We start from the raw sequence: 23,981 nt of genomic DNA, 5'->3' as shown, positions 1-23,981 counted from the left end.
ATTTGGCAGTGAAATTCGCCGATTTTGGGTGTGTAAGATGTGAAGAATTCTATGGTCCAGTTAGTATTTTCACCCCTTAATAGTGGCCGTGCTACCGGAGCGCCATCTAGTGGCTGTTGCCCAAAAAGTATCAGAGTGTCGCCTCTTGGGTTCTATACTCTTTGCTACCGTAGTTTATTTGGGGGTATTACACAAATAGTGTGTACTTTGAGTTTTGTGTACTTTTATTTTTGAGAATGTTACAACTCCTTTCATAGTTGTAAAGGAAATTTGTGCAAATTGGTCTGAATTAAGTACCCAGAAAGAGACTGTTATCTTTTATTAGGGCCCGAGCACCGATGGTGTGAGGACCCTATTGTAATTGCTCGGCCAATTCTTCTTTTTCTCCGAAATGATTCACATTTTTGAGGGCCTAAACATGCTTGAAAACTCATGAAACTTTGCACACGCGTCAGAAGTGGTGAAAATTTACGTCTGATATGGGTTTCAGAATTAGGTGTGGCAAAATGACTCGATAGCACTACCTACAAAATTTCAATTAAGCGCCCTTCATGCTACGTTTCATGTACAGTTATGAAATTTGGTAGACAGATGTAACAGCCCAATACCTACAAAAAAGCCCCTGGGTGCAAAATCTGTAAACCCAACAGGAAGTGAGATACTTTGAATTTTCTCTGCAAAATTTTGGCAGTTTTTGCCATTTCCAGACGTTGTACTTTAACAAACTCCTCCTAGAGCTTTAATCAGATCAACATCATATTTGGTCAGTCTAATCTAAAGGCCTTCGTGATGTTAAATTGCGAAGATCTAGAGTTTTTGTTGAACAGCGTGTCCGTGGCGGCCTGACAAAGTCTGATGTTTCGCCATGAAACAGGAAGTTGTTGTAACTCGGGCATACAATGTCCGTTCTGTCCCAAACTTCACGTTTTATTAGAGTCCTGGCCTGAAGACATCTAAATGGCAATATTCAGTTATGGTCATAGCGCCACCTGTTGGCAGCAGGAAGTGTGGCACTTTGAAATGACTTGGCCATAATTCTCCTGTATTCACTCGCTTACATGCATGTCACCCACTGTTCACTGTTTTCCTGATGCCAACGGGTGGCAGTGAGCCTGGGAGAAAGGGCCCTTTCATCGCTGCTTGCAGCTTTAATTTTAGTTTGTTTCTTTGTACATTTGTGGAACATTGTGATTCACACTATACATAGTGAACTCTCTGTTTGAACCAATTTTCTTCTGTTTATTTTTTGTTGTTGTTTTCCGCTGTACAAATTCTTATACACCTTCCCTCAAACGGAAACCTCAGACATTAATGCCGCGTCTTTCTCATAAGCGGTCAGAAATAAAGAATCCCTTTTTTAGATGTCTGGCTGTGTTTGAGTTTTTTATAGTCAACACATTTTCACGGCCACATCTTATTGGTGTCAGAAGTGGGATAGTTTTTCTGTTGGTTTCCTTTACGTTATGTTGTTAGCCTAAGTGGGGAGATAAACAATGGTAGTGGTGTAGGATTGTGTCCCAGAGTCCGCCGAGAGAGCTGTGCACAGAACCAGGAAGGACTGCGGGAAGACAAGGAGCCAGAGTGCCAGGACCTGCTGAAACAAGGAGGCTGCATCAGACTGTGTTTGTGGGTGAACTTTGTAGAGACTGAGACTCTTGATTACTGAGGTATGGAGGCAGAAGCTCCTGATGAGGTGATCACAGAGGAGGTCGACAGCCATGGGGCTGGTGCTGCCTTCAGCGCTGACGACGAGGAGAGAGGTAATCCTTTCCTACAGCTCCGGTCACAAATTCAGGAGCTGGGAAGGAGACATGACCAGGTGATGTCGACACTTGCTAGTCTGAGCAGTGTGAATACTAGATCATATGTCTATATTCCCAGAGAAAGACAAATTGTTCCTTATTGTGGTGACCCTAGTAAAGACTGCCAGACCATTGACGAGTTTGAGGAACTCGAACGAGTAATTCGGGTAAGGGGATTGAGTGAAGAAGATCAGGCACACTTTATTTTGTCACACTTAAGGGGATCAGCGCTTGATGAGGTTAAATTGTGTGTGGGGAAGGAGGATGCAATGCCTCGGGACCTATTTGATTGCTTAAGGGCCACTTTCCAAGAAAAGCGGATGACCCCTGAAAGCAGTGGCACAATAAGGAAAAGCAATTGGCGAGTTAACTAATGCAGTCCGTAGCCTTACGACTCAAAGAGCTAGTTTGGGCTCTGAAAGGCTCCAACGAGGTAAAAATAAGCCCAGATATACTCGAGACGGTCAGCCAGTTTGCTTTAGGTGTGAAGGTGTGGGACATACAGCCCACAAGTGCACATTGCCGCCCAAACAGGAAGGACAGGTAGTGGCCCCTGCCGAAGAATGAGCGTCGGGGAAACGTGGTCCCTCCATTGAGCAGAGCCAAGCAATGACAAGGGGAATATGCACAGCACCATGAAGTGGTTGCGGATTACAGCCGCTAACAAACTGCCTCTCCCATATTTGGGGTATGTGGAGTTGGATATTCAGGTTTGGGGTTAACAATACCTGGTTGTGGATTCTTGATAGTCCGAGACCAGAAGGATGGAGAAGATGATTCTTCACCTCCAGGAATTCTTGCCATGAATATTGCACAGCGCTGCAAACAGCTGATCTTGGCCGAGTTTGATAATGCCCTGGCGGGAACACTAGACTCACATTGGCGAGATGCTTTTAGTAAGGTAAATGAAGATGCGCTAATTGGGGCAAGCTCCACAGTTCGACTAGCTGGCAAACTCAAAACGTGCGTCCCGGCGGCATCCCCGGTGGTCTTAGTCAGGAAGGCCGATGGGAGTTTGCGGCTATGCATAGACTACCGGAAACCTGAACTCGAAGACTCAGCGAGATGCGTTTCCCCTGCCGCTAATCGACGAGAGCCTAGATGCGCTGTGTAAGGCCCAGGTGTTTTCAACCATAGGCCTGGCAAAGCAGCTATCACCAAGTGGCTGTCCACGAGAAGGATTGGCATAAGAGTATGAACGGATGCCGTTTGGTCTCTGCAATGCACCGGCAACATTCCAGAGACTCATGCAGGCCTGTAATGGGTGATCTGGTGTTCCAAATAGTTCTTGTTTACTTGGATGATCTTTTGGTCTATTCAAATACATTCGAGACTCACCTGTCCAGACTTGAAATAGTGCTATGCCGGCTGTGGGAGTCTGGGTTGAAGATTAAAGTGGAGAAGTGCCACTTTCTCCAAGCGGAGGTGAGGTTTCTGGGGCACTGAGTATCGGCCCAAGGGGTAGGCCCTGACCCTGATAAGATTAGTGCTGTAGAGCAGTGGCCAGCGCATAGTGCTGTGAAGGAACTGTGGTCCTTTTTGGGGTTTTGCAGTTATTACCGACGGTTCATTGCGGGTTTCTCCAAGGTGGCAGGACCTTTGCACGATGTTGTGAATATGTGCACCAAAAAGGGTAGTGGGGCCCAGTGCGATAAGTGGTTCCAGGGGTCTTGGACATCTGAGTGCCAACAGGCATTTGAGCGTCTGAAGAGGGAGCTGACCTGCGCTCCAGTGCTGGGATATGCCGACTTCTCTCTTCCGTTCATGCTGGAGACAGATGCCAGTAGCTTGGGTTTGGGCGCTGTCTTGTACCAGTACCAGAGTGGGAGAAAAAAGGTCATAGCCTATGCTAGTCGAAGGTTGAGAGGTGCCGAACGCAACGACCAGAACTACAGCAGCATGAAATTAGAGCTCCTAGCGTTGAAGTGGGCTGTAGCAGAAAAGTTCTGAGGTTACCTGCTAGGATCGCAGTTCACTGTCCTCACTGACAACAACCCACTCTGTCATCTTAACATGGCTAAGTTGGGAGCGGTGGAGCAGTGGTGGGTGGCACAGCTCGCAGTGTTCAATTTCGAGGTTCGCTACCGGCCGGGGCGTTATAATACAGCGGCTGACACTCTTTCCCAGAGGCCGCAGCTAGAAAGTGCAGAGGTAGTGACCGAAGATGCTGAGTTTGATGGCTGTGTAGCCATTTGCAATGAGCTACAGGCGGGAACGGCTGTAGAACCAGACCTTGCAATGGCTAGACCGGTGCCAGTAGATCTGATTGAGGGGAAGTTAGCCCAGAACATGCCCTTGGAAACACTCCAACTTTACCCGGGTATACAAAAAAGGAGCTCTGTTGCTTTCAGGATGCTGATCCTTCTCTGAGTATCCTAAAACAGTTTTGGAAAGCGAGGAGGAAGCCTTCCGCCCGCGAGAGACGGGATTTGCCTCGGCAGGTGCGGTCATTGCTCAAGCAATGGGACAAGATCAAGGAAGATGGAGGATTATTGTATCGGGTAGTTGATGATGTGTTCCTAGGTCAGTGTCAGCAGCTGTTGCTTCCCACTTGTTTTGTTGAGGCAGTGCTACGAAGTGTTCATGACCAAATGGGACACCAAGGAATTGAGAGAACGTTGGGCTTGCTCAAGCAAAGATGCTATTGGGCAGGGATGCATGAGGCTGTAGACAAATGGGTGAAGAATTGTGCAACGTTGTGTGCTTGCTAAGATGCCTCAGCCCAAGATACGGGCATCCTGGACCATTTTCTGGCTTCCCGCCCATTGGAAGTGGTAGCTGTTGATTTTACTACCCTTGAGCCCACCTCTGATGGCAGAGAAAACGTCCTGGTGGTGACGGACGTTTTTACCAAGTTTAGCCAGGCGTTCCCCACCCGGGATCAGAAAGTGGATACCACCGCCAAGGTCCTCTTGAAAGAGTGGTTTCTCAGGTATGGAGTACCGCAGAGACTGAACTCCGACCAGGGGAGGAACTTTAAGAGCGCGGTCATAGCAGAACTTTGTAAATTGTATGGGGGTATGGAAGTCAAGAACCACTCTATATCACCCGCAAGGGAACCCCATTGTGAGCGGCTCAACCGCACTCTGCATGACCTGCTGCGCTCGCTACCACCCGACAAGAAGAGGAGGTGGCCTGAACACCTGCCAGAATTGGTGTATGCATACAACGTGACGCCTCACGTGAGGAGACATGGCGAACAGCAAGAGGGCAGCCAAAGCCTTTAGTGGAAGGAAGTCTGGAACAGTCCAGTCCGCAGGTAGAGGTTTCGATAGAGCCTGAATTCGGAGAATGCGAGAGTGTTGATAAACCACTAACTGCAATGGAGAGAAATGCAGACGATGAAATGGGTAGCGTAGAAGTGGAGCCAATGGACTCTGTTTCTGTTACTGTGGTGAAGCGTCCAGTTCCGGCTCAGAGACGTAGTTTGGCTGTCCCAGTTGAGCCAAGAGCACCTACATCGGTGCCACGTCGGTCTTAAAGGCAGACTGCAGGTAAACACAGTAACCCGTACAATTTGCCCAAGTCCACCTGTAATGCTGTATCATTCAGCCCAGACGTTTTGTCTCAAGTTTTGGAAGGCATGGTAATGTACATGTCTGAAAAACTGAAAGGTGCTGTGGACAGTTAAGAGGAAAGTCCACGCGTCGCTGACTTGTGGTAGGGGAGAGTGTAACCAGGGCAAAAAAAAAAAAAGAAGCTTGTAGTCATTCCTACCCGCCATTAGGGGGCACTTTTGCGTATAGGTAGTGCAGTTACACAACTACAGAAAGAATATGCGTTCGGGACTGAAAATAGAGACATCACGGAGCACACGAGAACTGAAGTGCGGTGGCAAATAACACCATTTTTCTGGAAGAAAGGAGGAAATCCGAATTTTGGTGTTTGATTCCGTTTACTGTGCAGCTGTGGCAGGTGTTGATCGCACGGATTACGTTATTTTCCCGAGTGACAGATATTGAGCGTGAATGTTCGTTCAATGTAATCATTACATGTTTGAGTGTTCTGTTGTAGTTTATGTTGTCATTTTGAGGGAAAAGTGAATAGTAATTCTTTTTTTTTGATAAATGGTATCAGAGGGGAGAACGAAGAGACGTGAGTGCACGTGAATTGTCAGCTGCGTGAGATTTCTATTGTGCGCGTCATAGAGAGTGTTATTTATTTTATTCTTTATTGTAAATGCTTATGTTCACTTATGAAATTGTTTAAGAGCTGTATACTGTTTTTGACATCGATATTCATTCAACTTTATTAATAACTTATCTTAAGGAATAAAAATGAATATAATGTTAATGCTCATGTGGAGAATGTTAACCCTTTAGAACCTAAAGCTAAAATAGCCCGTTTTCACATATTATGTTTTTTTTTTTTTATTATAAAATTCTCTAACAATGTGCTATCTTCAAGTGCAAGGTGTCATTTTTTTCAGAAAACAACTGGCTTTCAATAAATTACAGTTATTGACCATTAATGTATATGGTGAGTTTCTAAACAGAATTTAAATAGACGAAAAAAAAAAAAAAAAAAAAAACATTTTCTGATTTTTATTTAGAAAAAAAAAGAGAAAAATGATGATCGAAAGAATCTAACACTTCAAACTTGAAAATCCAACTATATTACATATATACAAGTCATTTTGTGACATTTGGTTGCACAGTTTTCATTCAGGAGAATTTTTTTTCATACACGCATACATATACTACATATGCACGCATCAGCACGCATACATTTACCGCACGGACACGTTATACAGTTGCACACACCAAATGCGAAATGCGAGCCTCACTTAGCCTCCTCCCAAGTCTTATAAAAAATCGTCCCAATTGACTGTGTACTCCTTCACCATGTTTTTGTTTGTTTCTTCTATTATTTATGCGATCCAAAACTCCCTAAACTGCCGCGCTCCATATCTACGTTCAAATCCTCCTTCCACCCTCTCTCCCCGAAAGCGGCTGCCATTTGCTGATGGAAGGCACGAAATTACCGTAATAACCCTTATATTGCCGAAAAGCCCATGTTGTCTATTATCTGTAGCAATTTGAATTATTACGATGGCGCAAACGGTTCAAGAGTTACGGTAACATGAATACAGCTTGGTTGGATGTGTCGCCGACGACACATCCGGTTTTAAAGGGTTAAATGTATTTAGTTTTGGTCCTACAAGTGTGTGTGGCTTATGAGAATGCATCTTTAATAATGTTTCTATTTTGTTCTTTATCCAGAAAACATCAAGCCACTACCATTGTTTATTTGGGGGTATTGAACAAATAGTGTGTACTTTGAGTTTTGCGTACTTTTATTTTTGAGAAGGTTACAACTCCTTTCATAGTTGTAAAGGAAATTTGTGCAAATTGATCTGAATTAAGTACCCAGGAAGAGACTGTTATCTTTTATTTTAGTTTGTTTCTTTGTACATTTGTGGAACATTGCGATTCAAACTATACTTTGTGAACTCTCTGTTTGAACAAATTTTCTTCTATTTATTTTTTGTTGTTGTTTTCCGCTGTACAAATTTTGTTTATACACCTTCCCTCAAATGGAAACCTCAGACATTAATGCCGCGTCTTTCTCATACGCAGTCAGAAATAAAGAATCTTTTTTTTAGATGTCTGGCTGTGTTTGAGTTTTTTTATAGTCAACACATTTTCACGGCCACATATATTTCTCAGTTTTTATTATGTACATGTTTAATACATTCTAGTTTTGCCATTTTTCCATGAATTGTATTAGTGATCATAAAAAAATACCTCTTTTGTATTTGTTCAGAGGGGGTGTACTCATTTATGCTGTGCACTGTACAATGCATTGTATGAGATGTTGATGTCCACCAAAGTGTAAGTCATTAAACAAGGAGTAATTTGATATGAAACACCACCTAGATGAACTACATTATCTAGTAGTTCCAAATTTCAGACATGCATAACACACAGTAATAATGCACAAAATGCACCAGTGAAATGCATGTTCCTTCATTTAAGCAAATTTGTCAATGAATTAATGGAAAGGAAGCCATTTCTATGGGCTGTATGTCTGGTTCTTGTATTGAGAACAATCAATGTGCCAAGTGTCTTTGAAGTGTGTGATTGAAGCAGAAAGGTGATAGCGTTCAGTGGGGGAGCCAGACATTACGGGGCCTGCATGGGTGAAGGGTTGGAAGTGTAACTTTTACAATTGTGTGTTTGATCGATTCAGATGCTACACAGGTCACATCCACACAAAGCCAGAGCTTTTCCTATCTATTCCCTATTTTTTTTTCATAATCTCAAGAAATATCTGCGTACACACGAAACCATTGAAACCGACTCAAAACAATGTAGTATACATGCCAGATCAGTATGTGGTGCTGTAATTCTGCCACAGAGATACATTAAAAACGGAGAATAAGACTTGGAGCACGCGCATAAGCCTTGCGCGCTGTATACAAACTTTAGTAAAGCTTAGAAATAAAGCTTTATTTTAGTAAAACTAATAGGCCTGGTAGCTTCTGTAGCACGAACACAAGCTTGTAGTTGTTGTTGCTGTTACGTGACATAGCAGTGTCTGACTAGGGTCGAGACTTGGGGTGATGACATATACATACAAAATATACAAAATATACAGATTGGCTGTACACACGAAAACGCAAAGGGTGTCGCTTTCAGATTTATCCACTCTGGGACCCGGTTTCAAAAAATAGCAGTTTCAGGCTCCCAAAATGGCAGATCCGTCTGGACGAAACGCCTATACGTTACAAAATTTTTGCGTATACAGCTAAACGTGTCTCCGTGTGGACAGGGCTCTGAGTATAGCAGAGACCGGACAAGGTGCGCAGGAGAGGGAACGACTTAATTAGTAAACACAAACGAGGATAATAGAACACAGCTAAAAAATATGAACAAGTAATGATGGTAACCAAGGTGATAGATGAGTGGCGGGAATATGAACATGTGATAATAGAAAACAAACTGAAAGTCCATGAAACTGAAACTAGGCTAACTGAAGATAACTGTTACAATGCCACTTAATGAATCTGTTTATTAAAATTTTGTTTTAATGAATTTTTTTTCTTTATTTCTTTTTTAAAATGGTATTGTAAAAATATTCTCTGCTGCACATCGTAACAATTCCCAATAGTGTCCACAGTGTATTCACAAATATCACCTCTCATATAGGCATAGTATTAATGCTTTTCTGTTAAATATTTATAGAACCAGAAGACAAAATATGATTCTAGAAAAAGTAATAAAGACCTACCTGAATGATAGTTACAGGATGTAACTGTCTCAATGAGCACAATGAATGGAAAATAAGATTCATGAGGTTCCTCCAGAGCAGGCTATGATAAATGCTTAACCAGCACTACTGTGGTTATCTTGTTGGTTCAAAGGAAAACATTTCAATGTAAACTTAAAGTAAGTGAAACTTGCATGCGGCGAAAAGTCAGCCCACAGTTCTTTAATAGGCCATATCGGGCTTCTCATTAGATATTCAGGACAAGCCTGTGTGGGTGCTGGAAACTATTCGACATGCAGTTTAGAGTCATACTTCACAAGGTGTTTGCATATTTTGCGGTTTGAAATGTTAGGTTTTGCTGTTTGCAGAAATTTTAGAGAGAAAGAAGTCTTCATTTTCTCCAGCTCTCAGTTTAAAATGTAGTTTATAACTCCATCAACACTCCTACTCACAAATGCCAACACATGCAGCCACATCTGATGTTATCTTCATGGTCATGCTCATGTGAACCTTCAGACAGAAGTAAACAAAAGCAAACGCTCTGTAACATTCAAAAGCACAGGCAGTATTTCTTTTGTTGTTAAATCAGGATTCCAAAATGACAGACTGTAAATATGTCTATATTTTGAACTCTATTAGCATTTTTACAAATCATATGAGATTACTTTGAATATACATTCATATGTAGTACAGAAATCATTCAAGTACAATATTTACAGTACATACATAGTGCAATAATCAGCATATAAAATTTACATAACAATATTCTAAATGCCGTCACTTATATTTTAGGATGAATAGTGTTAGGATACACAGAAGCTTTTTAGTAGCAGGAGTTTAACAAAACCATAACTAATTTTCACATTTTCTGAAGAAAACGTGAGTGCTGTTTGTCAGTGCAGAACTTGGTACCACACTCTCAAGTCTCTATGATGTTCTGGTCTCGATATGACTCAGGTCAAGTCCGGGGGATTTTTTTGGCCAGTTTTATCAAATCATAAGTCTTATTCTAATAAATGTAATAGCACATAAACCTCTCCTCATAAGCCCCACAGTTTGAGGTATCATTTCTGTGTTTACCACAGACGGTGCAAGTATGAGCAATAATATGCTTGTGGTTGCAACACAGCCTCATGGTAAAAAACATGCCTCTACCAACATTTTTGTAAAACTCCAAAAACGTACCTATACACACAATTAACTGCAGTTTCCAGCTGAAATGAACACTAGTGGCAGTAAAACACCAACAACTTTTATTCCTGTTGACAAATTATAATTACGGGGCAAATCATCAGTTAATATTTTCACATAGTTCTACTAATAATACTTACTATGTTATGACTTCAAAACTCTTTTACCATAGGGCATTATTTATGAACAAATATATTTTGATGTTTGCATCACATAACCAGCTCCATATATATGGCTTTTTCGATGTAGTCCAGCTAACAAAAATGTTCCTTTTGCTACAGTGCCCATTAAGTTATGAAAACATTATTTCTGAATGTTCTCTGAATGCCCAAAACGTTTATAAGTGTTTTAAAAACATTTTTCCTTAGTTATCCGAACATTAAAGGAACGTTTCATTTTAGAATTTGCAAACATTATGGGAGTTACTTTTGAATGCGAACATTCTGAAATAAACATGAATATTCTGAAACAAGTAGTAACATTTAATGAACAAAAATAATGATTTGGAGAACTTTATTAAAGACCAAATAACTTTGAGCAAACGTTCTATTAAAATTACTGGAAGAACATTTCTTCATAACTTTAAGAGAACCTTGCAAGAACATTAGCCAATGTTCTGAGAATGTTCTCTGTTAGCTGAGAGTAAACTTGCTTAGAAGCTCACCTGGTACAGGTGAGCTACTAATGCTAAGCGCCCGGGTATGAGTCCTGTGAAACATAAATCACAATAAAAAATCTCAAAGACTTGTAGAAGCGAATGTAACCCTTCTTGTTCTACTCGCACTGTTCTGAGCGGGATTTGAACTGGCTTCTCAAGCATAGAAGGCAGGCGCACTGTCAAGGACGGTAAAGACCGCAGCCTCTAGTGTGCCTCTTGAGGTCAGGGGAGTGAGGTTTACCTAGTGTGACTCCGTTACACCCACCCACCCTCCCCTAAACCTCACTTCCATCCAGGTCATGGCACCAATGTAACCTCTCCATGCCTACTTGCACCGCTCAGAGCGGGATTCGAAACCGCATCTCCGGAATGGGAGACGGGCGAGCTAACAAGCACACTAAAGACTACAGTCTCCAGCATCAGATGCCAGTTCGCCTCTTGAGGACATGGGAGTGAGGTTTACCTGTACAGCTCTTTACTAGCTGGCTTCTGTTACACAGGCTGAAAAGGCATTGTTGCTTCAGCAAATGCGTCCTTATCTCATGTTTGCTTTTGTTTTGTTTTGTAGGTTTAAGGTACTGTAGGATTTAGTGTAGGTGGTACATTATTTTCAAATGCGATAGCGCATTAACCTTTAGCGTAACTCACTGGACATTTTATTTCAGAACTGCCGCAATATGTACAACGACCACTGTAATAAAACTTTGCCAGATTCGCATTCTGTTTCAGATAAAACTTAATGCTTTTAGTGCCACTCAGTAGACATTTCACTTTGAAAGTGTTGCGAAATATGCAAGAAGCAACATAATATCATTTTGCAGAAATGTCACCACAGGCACGTTTTTTCCAATGAGCCTGTGTTGCGTAATACCATACAAAAATATTCAAGTACCTCAGGTTTCTTCATGGGGGCTTCTGTGGTTAGCACCTCACTATGACTCAGTGTTAAACTCTGTGGCACCTTTACAGTATCATTTTGAACTTGTTAACATGAGAGGATGTAGAGGTTTGTGATCATAATAATCAAAAATCTTAACAGTGCTAAATTGTTCATAATTTCTCTCCCAAATAGTATATATTAGGTTTCCATGAGCAAATGTTAAAATAGACTAACTTTAGTGGACAATACATGATATGATTACGATTTTATGACTCTGATCACTTAATAGCAGGTACTTGCTGTTTATTTCTCATCCGCCCACTTGGTATCTGTTTTTGCTGAGGGAAAATGATGGCAGCATATTCCACTCCGTCCTGGGCCTTTGATGTTGCCTCGACAGGGTTTACTCTGTCATCTCTTTCAGGTCTATTTTGAAAGTCTAACTCTCCATACTCCACACAGCTGACAAACACAGCACCGGATCTCCCACATTGCCCCTGCAAACAGCCCAGGCCACAAAACACAAAAAGTGATGAAAACAAAACTGAAATGGAATTAGTGTCCAAATTTTATTGAGAAGCTTAGAGAAATAAACAGGTCATGAACATACTTGTGGTGTTCTGTTGTTCTGAACTGGTGGGTTTTCTGCATCTGAGAAGCCGTACATTTACAATTAGCACTGATATGCTAGTAAGATATCAGCAAGCCAACTGATATAATGGGCTACAAAATGGCCACTTATATAAAATTACTTAATTAATTGCTGATGTCAGCTTTATGTTAATACAGACAATTTTCAAAGCACACAAAAAAGTTGAATGTGTATATGTTTTTCACTTGACACTTTTCAATTAGGTTCCATTTGTTAACATTAGGTAATATGCGAAATAACAATGAAAAATACTTCTAAATCATTTATTAATCATAATTAATGTTAATTTCAACATTTACTAATACATTATTAAAATCAAGATAAAAACTTGTATCTGTTTATATTCTTTAATGGACCTGAACTAACATGAACTAACAATGAAGAGTTGTATTATGTTAGTTAATGCATTAATATTAACTAATGGGATCTTATTGTAAAGTGTTACCATTTATTTGTCATAGGATGAGAATCTTTTAGCATTTCCCCAGCCCAGTGTTGTTAACCTGTCGCTAGTTTAGTAAATCTCCACATTTACTTATTTTAATATTTTTGATTCATTTTATTTTATTTTTTCCATTTCCTTTTATGGAAAATTTGTTATATTTTTTCTCTAGTTTAGATTTTAGTTGACAAAATGTGTTAAAATACTTGACATGTCCCCAAGTTGCGTGTTACTATATTACCTTTTAAAGTAATGAACTTTCCTATAAATAAATAAAATAAAGAGGTGAACTCCTGGACAAGTTACTGTATGTTGTAGAGTTTTGAAATTTGTTGAGCATTTAGTTTAACGACCTTGAGCACAAGACTTCAACCCTCAACCCTGTTACCATTAATGCTTTTATATTTCTGAAAGTGTAATTATGTCCCGACATAGACTACCATTCAAAAGTTTGTGTCCATAAGATTTTATTTTTATGTTTTTGAAAGATGCGTCTTCTGCTCACAAGGCTGCTGTTATTTGATCAAAAATATAGTAAACAAAGCGATATTATGAAAAAATTATTTTAATTTAAAATAACTTTTTTCTATGTGAATATATTGTAAAATGTAATTTATTTCAGTGATCAAAGCTGAATTTTCAGCATCATTACTCCAGTCTTCAGTGTCACATGATCCTTCTATGATCCTAAATCATTCTAATATGATGGTTTGCTGCTCAAGAAACATTTCGGATTATGTTTTCTGTATTCTTTGATAAATAGAAAGTTCAAAAGAACAGAATTTATTTGAAATAGAAACATAAATGTCTTTAATGTCACTTTTGATCAATTTAATGTGTCCTTGTGGAATGAAAGTATTACATTTCTTTCTAAAACCTAAAATCTTACTGACACCAGTCTTTTAAAGTGCATATCAGAAGTAATGAATTTAGCAAGAGACGGCACAATGCACTTAAAACATTATTTGTCTGATGTTCAAAATCTTACAAACATTTAATCTTTAAAATCACCCTATCCAACTGTAAATGCAGCTGTTTTATAGAATAAGAAATCTATTTGCTTCAAAAAAAAATGCTTAGATACTAGCGTACATTACCTGGTTTTCTTGGATAGGTCCTGTAAAACCAGCACAATATGCCCACAAAGAGACATATAAATATTATGAGTAATGCAGTGAAGAAAATTAAGAATGGTTTTTGTTCCAATGTCTCCAGTTTAGGAGGATTCGTCACTACGCTTTCATGGAGAGATATGGGTATAATTTCTGAAAGAAAAGCACATAATTTTTAAAATGGCTAATTATTATTGATAAAAACTTTCATTTTAATTATCTAAAAAAGCAGACTCACAATTACAATGGCAACAGCACATATTGTTACACAAGTTTTTTTTCCTGAACAAGAGGAAGAGGAAAGGGGAGGAAACCTACCTGTTGTTTTATTCCCTAATTTGACTGTAATATGAATTTTGTTGCTCTCAATAAGAGGGTTTACACCATAAGCAAGCACCGCAACATGATATGTTCCTTCATCTTCCAGTGAGAGATTTGTGATGTGTAGTGTGACAGTACTGTTTTCCACATCACTGAGTACAAACTTTTCTGAGCAAGAAGTATCTGTTTGTCTGCAATATCCTTTCTTGTTCCCATTATTGTACAGACTTGTACGTTTGTTGGGAAAACTGTTGATAACAGAATCTTGAAATGTGAATTCAACGGTGATGTTTTCTTCCACCGTACCATTGACTTCATGCGTTGATTCCACTGAAATTAAAATCACACTTTGTCACTTTAAAAGATTTAACTGTTTAATGACAGGTTATCATTGGGACAACTTACAATCATCAATAAACTAATATATATTTGAAATAGAAAGCATTTGTAACATTATAAATGTCACTTTTGATCAATTTAATGTGTCCTTGTGGAATAAAAGTATTATATTTCTTTCTAAAACGTATCTTACTGACACCAGTCTTTTAAAGTGCATATCAGAAGTTATGAATTTAGCATGAGATGTATATATGTGTGTATATATATATATTCAGATTATTATTATATTTTTGATATTTTTGGTGTATTTTTTACTAGTGGGTGCAGGACACTCTAGTTCATCTATGTAAGTGAGGATAGCAAAATAAAGTAAACTGTGACATATTATACCCAAAAATTCTTCATACAGTGGACTACCAGTAAAATTGATAAAAATTTGGAACAAAAAATTATTCAGACACTTTGACCTGACCATGTTTTGCTTAAGTGTTATCTGACATAATTAAGATTATTTTTTTCTGACACAGTTTAACGCTAAGATCTTGTCATATTTTATTACCTTTTTTTTTTTTTAACTATAGTGAATAAACTGTATTAATGAATGAAATATTCAAGGTGTCTAAATAAATTTTGGTTTGACTGTATATATTATGAACTATATATTATGTTATAATGAACTAACAATGAAACAGCATTGATTAATCTAGTTGATCTTTACATTTGCTAATACGTTTTTAACATCAAAAGTTGTATCTGTTAACATTAGTTCACATCACACTATGAACTAACTTGAACATGAGCATTTGTAACTAAGGTTAATAAATGCTTTGAAAATATATTGCTCATTGTTAGTTTGTGTTAGTTAAGTAATGCTAACAAATGATACCTTACTGTAAAGTGTTAGCTACTTTTGTGCCCATAAAGAAAAAAATGAACCTACACTGAAAAATGTTCACTCGAGTAAAAAAAAATGTGGTAACTACAGTAGTCCCTACTTCCCTATACATCATAGTAAAAACCTGAAATCTGAAACAGTCTGTGTCATTATGTTTCTTTTTAGTGTTAAATAAACTGTGTTATCTCATTATCAACATGACGGTAAGATACAGGTCTGAAACTCTTCACATGGTTGTTTTGCAGATCTCTGGGTTCTCACATTTTCCATGAGTCAAAGGAATTTTTTTGGTACTTCAGTTGTCTCTCTTTTTTTTTTTTTGTATAATACTACAAAAGCTTTCGATAAAATATATATTTATGTGTAATTAATTACAGTCAATTACAGTGGACCAAAAAGTACAGTTTTTGAACACTCAAGCGGATGTATAATGTGAAACATCGAACACTTATATATCAAATGTACTGTTAAAAAAATTATATATATATATATATATATATATATATATATATATTTGCAAAAACCCAGAGATATATAATGACTTTTAAGTGCCTTAATGTAAGAAACACTTTCGCAAAGTGAAAATGCAGTACAAATCAGTGAACTTAACAGACAGGAAAAACAAAACCAAAAAATGATTGTGAACTCTTTTACTCACCGTTAAGAATCAAGTACAGCACGAATGAAAAAAGTAAGAGTTTCTTCTTGAGGTCACACTTCATGCTGCGGATGGAACAGAGCAAATGAACACAGGCAGACACCGGAGATGCAAACGTCTTCCCGTTTCTGCTGATTTATGCTTTGCACTAACATTCTGTTTATAAGAAAACCTCCGTCTTTCAGGGGGAGGTACAGACAGGAACTGTCATCGCATTCAGGTTTTTTTTTCATGATTTTCTTTTCCTTTTGTTCACTTTCAGATCTCTAGAAACCAATAGCATGAGGCAATCTAAAAAAATCTAAATAAATCATTATTGTTAAAAGTGGTCTATGACATGTTTGTTATGTGATTGCGGATCCCAGTTTTATAAAATCATTTCATGTGCTCACACAGTCTCACCACAAGACCACCGATAGACCACCTTGAGTTTCACAATCCCACAGAGGAAGTGTGTATCTTTATCTAGCCCAACTCATAGACAGACTGCATGAATTTATAATGTTTAAAACATAGGCCTAAACGACTTACCCAAACCTAAAGTTGGTGGAATTTCTTGTTTCTAAGAACAGAGCTGAACATTTGAGTTTTAATCTATCTTCATTATATAAGGGGTTTACAAACTGGGGTCTCGAGGCCGCAGGCGAGTGTTGGGGGACCATGAAAAAAACAACAACAACAAAAAAAAAACATTACAATCATAAATTATTACTATTGGTCACCCTTTACATCTGTCTGTGGGTTTTGCAAATATCTAACAAATGATAAGTATTAAAAAGAGGTTCAACTGATTCGACGCATTGAAAAGCTTTGTTTCTCCCATCACTAGCGATAACAATGCTGCGTCCGAAATCAAATACTTCCTTACTATATAGTATGCGAAAAACAGTATGCCAAAAGAGTAGAATGTCCGAATACATAGTATTCGAAAAACAGTAGGTGAAAAGTCCCCTGATGTGCATTCGATTGACACTTTACTATCCCATGAGGCCATGGGAGAGGATTTATGAATGGAGGTGAAGCGATGCAACCGACGCTGGTAGATCACATGATAATGACAACATGGCGGATGTAGTATGTCCGGATTACATTAATACTACACACATTCATACTATATAGAACATACTTTTATAAAGGTTGCGAAGTAAGTTCAAATTCAAATGTAGTACCTACTCAGACAGTACGTGATTTCGGACGCACTGCAAGTTTTTGTGCTCAGCACAATCTCTGCATGTGCAAGTGACGTATGTGTGCGCTCTTCAATGAAAACAGCGCATTAATATAGAATGGTGATTAAACTGACTTTAAACTACCTGCATTAAACTGTTTTATTGCACACCTTCCAGCTAATCAGAATCAAGTATTCAGACAGACGATAGTATAATGTTAAAATATGACACATGCAAGTGTCTGACCATACATAAAACCACAATATCAATTAATTATTTTAAAAATAAAGTGTTTTTTTTTCATTTACTGAAAAGTAGCATTTTTAGAGAGGCGAGGTTTCGTCCAATAGTGACAATTTGATTTAAATAAATTAATAAATAGACCTAATATATATATATATATATATATATATGTACAAAAGAAATATATGCATTTGATTAAAATATATACATAAATAAATACGTAATAGAAACTAAATATTTTTCAAATATTTTATACATATTTATATTATATTTTTTCACTATTAATGTCGTTATGCATAAACAAACACACATGATCGTTGCCATGCAGTGAATTCGGCCAATCGTGAAACATCTGTGTCAGCATCAGAGCTTGTGCAGCTCCTCAGCTATTCAGCCGACTGCTCTTGAATTGCTCTCGTGGTGCTTTGATGCCATACATCACAGTCACGTGGCGTCGGCGCTGTCTCAAGATGGACAAAATTTTTAACCGACATGAACTGCTTCAAGTAAGCCGCCGATTGGTCTGCACAGTACTGCGTGAAGTTGAACAAGCCAAAAAGCACGAAGGGGTCACGAACTGTGTTGTTTTATTTGTTTTATAATGTTTCCTGGGGTGCACTTATAATGTCAGTATGCGTTTTACATCAAAAATTTTCATAATTTAGAAATAAAAGGCATTTTTCCTACCCTTATTTGAACGCTTTGTTTTAAGGGGCGTGTCTGCTGTGAGACTTCAGTGTAAACTCCCACTGCTGTGATTGGCTAATATCAATTTGAAATAGCTAAGTATTACTCTCTCAAAACCTTTTAGCACGTTTTTACTATTACAGCTCTCAAGGTTAACTAATCGTGAGAAGTGTTGATTATAGCATTACACTTAAATCTATGGCATATTTATATCGTGGCATGAAAAGTTGCAGTGATGAGCATAGCCAATCACAGACATGTTGTTGAGCGCATGAAAGCAGTGATCTTGTCATTGCAACTCAATTTCTGCACACAAACAAATGCTTTCATCGTAACTAACAGTGCAAACGCGATGTACCTAGGAGTTTTGGCGCGAGTCCATAACTCAGTCTCTGATAAACACGCACTGTTTGATTGACAGCTCTAGTGATTGTAAAGGGAGCGTTCTTTGATCGCCTTCTATATATAATTTAACCACAGTTTAAATAACATTATTTTCATCCTACTAAGAGAAACTACATGAAGTTGATCGTTTAGTCATTGGTTTGATTTACTGACACACAGACACATCTGACTGTACATGAATATACATATCAGATCAGGCATTAGAATTAACTCAGTTACTTACATGTTGTTGCATTGCTGTGGAGTCCATATAGTAAATGTCTGTTTGCAAAGACTGTGCCGAAATATGATAGATTTACCAAGGAATTCACAGTGAAATATCGAATACAAATAAATAAAGCTCAACTGAGACATTCACATTGTTGAAAATAAATAACCATATTCCTAGCATTAGGAGCCTTTGAAAGGTAATGTTGTTTTTGTACTGTATTGCTCTCCTCTCCTCCTCATCTCACTAACACGCCAGTGGGCGGGGCTAACGTTGCAATGATGACGTAGGCAATAGGCTCGTTTTGAGATGCGCCTCACCTCACCTGACATGTAGGCGAGAGCAGAGACGGCTCTGGGCGAGAGTAGGCGGCTGCAGTGAGGGGAGGAGTGAAAAAAGTGCAGTCAAGATGAACAGTTCCCTCTTCTAGCGGTTCAGCGGATATCGCGTGATTCAGACTCGTGCGCTGTGTTGCTGATAAACTGGATGTAATTTAAATTCTCTGGGCCTGTTCTCAATAAAAGCTTTTATTGGCCTAACAGGGACGTTTTCAGTTCTGAAACTTACAGGATATTCTTATAGTACGATGACCTCTTATATATAAAGCTCAAGGAAAAGTTGATTTCTCAATTCATGATCACTTTAAACAACAGTGTTGTTCTCTTTTAAAATTTTGATATCATGTTTTCGTGTGAATAAATTATGTGTGAATATTCCCAAAGTCTCACAGTGTGACAGTGTGATCTCTCTATGGGTCATGACTGTTGTCATATTTAGCCTATAAAAATATATATAAAAACATGTCTGTATTGAAGTACAAAAATGATTGATAAACACGTCTTTCCAGTGGAATAAAATAAGTACTTTGGGTGTCTTGTGCATCATATTTATTTTCATATAAAAAATACGTAACTTAAATTACATCCAGTTTATTAGCAACACAGCGCATGAGTGTGAATCCCGCGATATCCGCCTTTGATCTCGTAGGTGTCTGATTCACTACGAGAAGAGAGAACTGTCCGTCTTGGCTGCACTCTTTTCACACCTCCCTTCACTGCAGCCGCCTACTCTTGCCTACATTTCAGGCGAGGCGAGGCGCATCTCAAACGAGCCTGAACACGCTGAGTACGTTTCCATTCGTGACTTGTGGTTTGAACCTATGGGTTGAACCGAACGCATGTTCGTGACGTCATCGCGTTAGACCGTTCCCCGGATGAAACAGAGTTGTTATGACAACGACGGTAAAGCAGTAAAACGAAAGTACGGTTGCACACACACACCAAACGTTTGTACATTGTGTTCATTCATGGATGCCGGAGCGAACACGTATCTCATTAGACCGAATTATAAAGACAAGTAAGGCGAACGGCTTTTTCTTTTCAACGCTTCAAACTAAACTTAAAAATTGCAGCTAGCTTAGCTTAAGCTCTAAAATGCATTTACGAAGAAGTATTAACTTGCCGAACTTTATCCAAATACCCTTTTCGTTCATTTTTTTCCTGTCGTAGGTTCAAGGCAGGGGTGGCAAAGGAGTGTATTAGAGAAATCCTCAGGGAACAGCTGTATGGAGTGCAGTATAATCCAGAGGAGGTTCCCACATTATCAAGATCTTTAGCAGACTCGATTAAAAACAAGCTGAAAGGTAAGAGGCGCCGATACTAGTAAGTTTCTTGCTGACAGGGATGTAATACTAACTCTACTTCACTGCAGTAACGTTACTCAAGTAATATTTACGGCGAAAATGTACTTTACTCAGGTACAAAAATGTTTTTTTTTTTTATTGCAAGAAAAGAAACAGCACTGCGTTAAACACATGAACATAAATGGGAAAAAAAAAAAAAAAAAAAAAAAAAAAAAAACAGACAAATAACAATGGCACCTAGACCAGTAAGGAAAATATGGTCATAGTTCTTAAGAAACTTGTTGTTGTTCTTGTTGTTATCAATGAGTTTAAGATATTTAACAACAAGGGAAATCTCAGCAATGTACACATCAAATCTGGGCAAAGTCTTGAGAAATTTGTTTATGTGAATAAAAAATTTACAATGCAACACAAAGAAATTAACAACAAGATCAATAGCATAGTCACTCCTAGAAAAATAAAGCAATATATCCTTCAAAGAAAAGTTTAGGTACAAAAATCTTATATATGGGAGAAGGGCGTTTATTGCGTTGTCTTTAAAAACACGTTGACGTCATATTATTTTTTCGCGAATAAAAATTGTAAAATAAAAGCTGTATGTACCCAGTTAACAAAAATATATGTTCTAAGAACGTTTAGCTAATGTTCCCATTAAGTTAATAAAAAAAGATTTCTGCATACTGAACGTTCAGAACGTTTTTTCTTGGTTATGCGAACGTTAAGGGAACATTCAATTTTATCATTTTAAAAACATTATGGGAACTTTTGAATGTTCTCTAAACATTCTGAAATAAATAGTAACTTTTTTTTTGTATTATTTAAATTTTCACAATAACGGTTTTTCAGAGTTTTAAGGACACCAGGTTTTTTTTTAATTTTTTTTTTTTAAGAGATAATATTGAGTAAGCTCAATGACAGAAACATTAAAAACATTACAACAAATAAAACGGTGTGTCTATCCTACAAATAGCCTTGTTTTCATTCTGAAAAATTAAATATGCCATCTACCCTGATTAAGGTTCATATAGTTTGTGCATTTAAGTAACTTTAATTAACTAAATATCCACTGCCTCAGGATTTCATCAGCCAATTTCCAAAGCTTTTTACATTTAAACACTGAAATATAATTGAACGTGAAAACCTTTTTTTTTTTTTTTATAATTAACTTTTGCTAAAGTATGTTTTTGGCTAGAAACATTGAATTTGTTTGATACTTTGAGTATAGTGTATATTATAAGTGTAGAGTGACAGCAGGCCATTATGTAGACCTCTGATATACAGTATGTGCTCTTTTCAGATGTGGGCTTTGACAGATACAAGCTCATTGTGCAAGTGGTTGTTGGAGAGCAGCGTGGGGAGGGAGTCAAGTAAGTGTAATACTTCTTTGGAAAATGAATGAATTGTGAGAATAGTATTGTCTTTAGCAAAGCTGAGCACTCATACTGTGTTCTTTGTACAGTATAGCCCCACGACCACAGAGATTATCAGTGCAAGACATGCCCTCAGATGTTTAGCTGAGACCTTTTGGTTGTGAGTCACTTATATGAGGTTTCTACTGAGTGTACTGATCTTTCTCGGACACCCACATCGAGTAAGATATAATCTGACTCTCTGTGGTCTCATGTTATGAAACCAATGTCGCAGGGCATCTGAAACCCAGTGTTATGTATTTGCAGATCTAACTTCAATAAGGTGTTATTCCAGATGTTTACATACTGTACTTTAAAGATCATCCATCCCCATCGAAGGGTGCAGTTTAAAAAACTGTGTCAGTTACATATTTAAAAATAATAATTATTATAGTATATCTATAGTATAGAATTATAGTATTTTTTTATGATACAGTTTGAGTGTTTGTAGAATAAAGAAAATGATTTTCACTAAATATGTTTTCGTAGGATGGCTGCACGCTGCTTCTGGGATGCAGATACAGACAGCTATGCTCAAGATATATACATGAACGTAAGTGAGGAATTACTTTCACTGACTTTACATTAAAATGATTTTGAAATGTGATTTTTATCTCTTAGCTTATCTTTTAAATTTTCTTTTTCTAATAGGACAGCTTGTTCTGTGTGGCTGCAGCATTCGGTGTGTATTATTACTGAAGACAAACAGAAGATGTGCTGAGGACCAAATATTTTGTAGGGGAGTATTTTTGTGATATTTATTTAAACCATCACATTCAGTTTTAATATCAGTCGCATTCATGTTTATTGGTCTGTATACCTCTCTGTATGATATTTTTTTCCTGATATTACTGTCTGAATGCTGAAAATGTTCATATTATTATTATTATTATTATATTATTATCATTTAACAAAATATTACAGCAATAGCTTTGACATGTCTGGATTGAAGGCACATAATTCCATTTCTGAATGCCGCCTTAATGAAAATAACTACATTAAATTGGTTAAATGTGAAAGGGCCCCCCTACTGATTGTTTATGGAATTTACAAGAGTCAGTTGATCCACTTTTATCCTGGAAATGGTGAATTACATTGAAAATATTTCACATGCTCACCAGCTAGGACTTTCTTGGTAGCTAGAGAGTGCTTTTTTGAAAGGATTCCTAAATGACCCCTGACCCTGCAAGGATTACCGTTTTATTTTGTTGTTATGTGTGTCAGTAAAGTAAAGTTTTTCAGGCAAGCATATTGTCCTTATCATACTCTAAAAAAAATTGGGATTCCATTGCTCAATTTCAGCCTCATGCTGATGAGATGAGAGGCCTAATTGTGTGATGAGAGACTGGTGTCCTTTTCCCTGCCCATTGCTCATTGGTCTTTTGTTTTGCTGCTGTGTGTGTGGTTGAATATCAGACAGTGTGATTGATGGACTGACAGTGATGGACTAGCAGAGAAAGCCCACGAGTGTGAAAATATGAACCACAGCTGCAAACAGATCATACTCTTACAAACAAACTACAAACACTTAGAGGGGACACTTAGATTACACATATATTTAAGAGGTCAGGGGCTGTATGTATAAAGCTGCTCAGAGTAAAATTTTAGTCATAAGTGTGTCAGAATTCTAAGAATGATGTAATTTTACTCTTATTCCTAGACTTAAGAATAAGTGTGATTCATAAAGGTTCCTAAGTGTTAAGACTAGCTCTTAGCTCCTAAATTACACTATATTGCCAAAGGTTTTGGGATGCCTGCCTTTACGTGCACTTGAACTTTAATGACATCCCATTCTTAATCCGTAGGGTTTAATATGGAGTTGGCCACCCTTTGCAGCTATAACAGCTTCAACTTTTCTGGGAAGGCTTTCAACAAGGTTTAGGAGTGTGTTTATGGGAATTTTTGACCATTCTTCTAGAAGCGCATTTGTGAGGTCAGGCACTGATGTTGGACAAGAAGGCCTGGCTCGCAGTCTCTGCTCTAATTCATCCCAAAGGTGTTCTGTCGGGTTGAGGTCAGGACTCTGTGCAGGCCAGTCAAGTTCCTCCACACCAAA

General features: G+C 38.1%; 2 protein-coding genes across 2 annotated transcripts; one reads left to right on the top strand and one right to left on the bottom strand.

The window, feature by feature from the left end:
* Positions 1–1,512: 1,512 nt before the first annotated feature.
* On the bottom strand, positions 1,513–19,244 carry LOC127521731 (uncharacterized). The gene is made up of 7 exons (XM_051911107.1): positions 18,890–19,244; positions 16,163–16,227; positions 14,268–14,600; positions 13,935–14,102; positions 12,354–12,394; positions 12,040–12,240; positions 1,513–9,524 (listed from the first exon to the last, which is right to left on the bottom strand). Exons 1-7 carry the CDS (start codon positions 19,018–19,020, stop codon positions 9,459–9,461), a joined length of 1,005 nt encoding a protein of 334 aa, XP_051767067.1. The 5' UTR covers positions 19,021–19,244; the 3' UTR covers positions 1,513–9,458.
* Positions 19,245–19,944: 700 nt separating this feature from the next.
* dynlt2b (dynein light chain Tctex-type 2B) lies at positions 19,945–23,171 on the top strand. Its single transcript, XM_051910414.1, has 5 exons — positions 19,945–20,230; positions 20,383–20,516; positions 21,814–21,883; positions 22,415–22,478; positions 22,577–23,171. Exons 1-5 carry the CDS (start codon positions 20,088–20,090, stop codon positions 22,622–22,624), a joined length of 459 nt encoding a protein of 152 aa, XP_051766374.1. The 5' UTR covers positions 19,945–20,087; the 3' UTR covers positions 22,625–23,171.
* Positions 23,172–23,981: the final 810 nt, after the last annotated feature.

This window comes from Ctenopharyngodon idella, chromosome 10, assembly GCF_019924925.1.
Source record: "Ctenopharyngodon idella isolate HZGC_01 chromosome 10, HZGC01, whole genome shotgun sequence".
Lineage (NCBI taxonomy): Eukaryota > Metazoa > Chordata > Actinopteri > Cypriniformes > Xenocyprididae > Ctenopharyngodon > Ctenopharyngodon idella.
The sequence above is the reverse complement of the archived record's forward strand: the minus strand, read 5'-3'. Positions and strand labels throughout refer to the sequence as shown.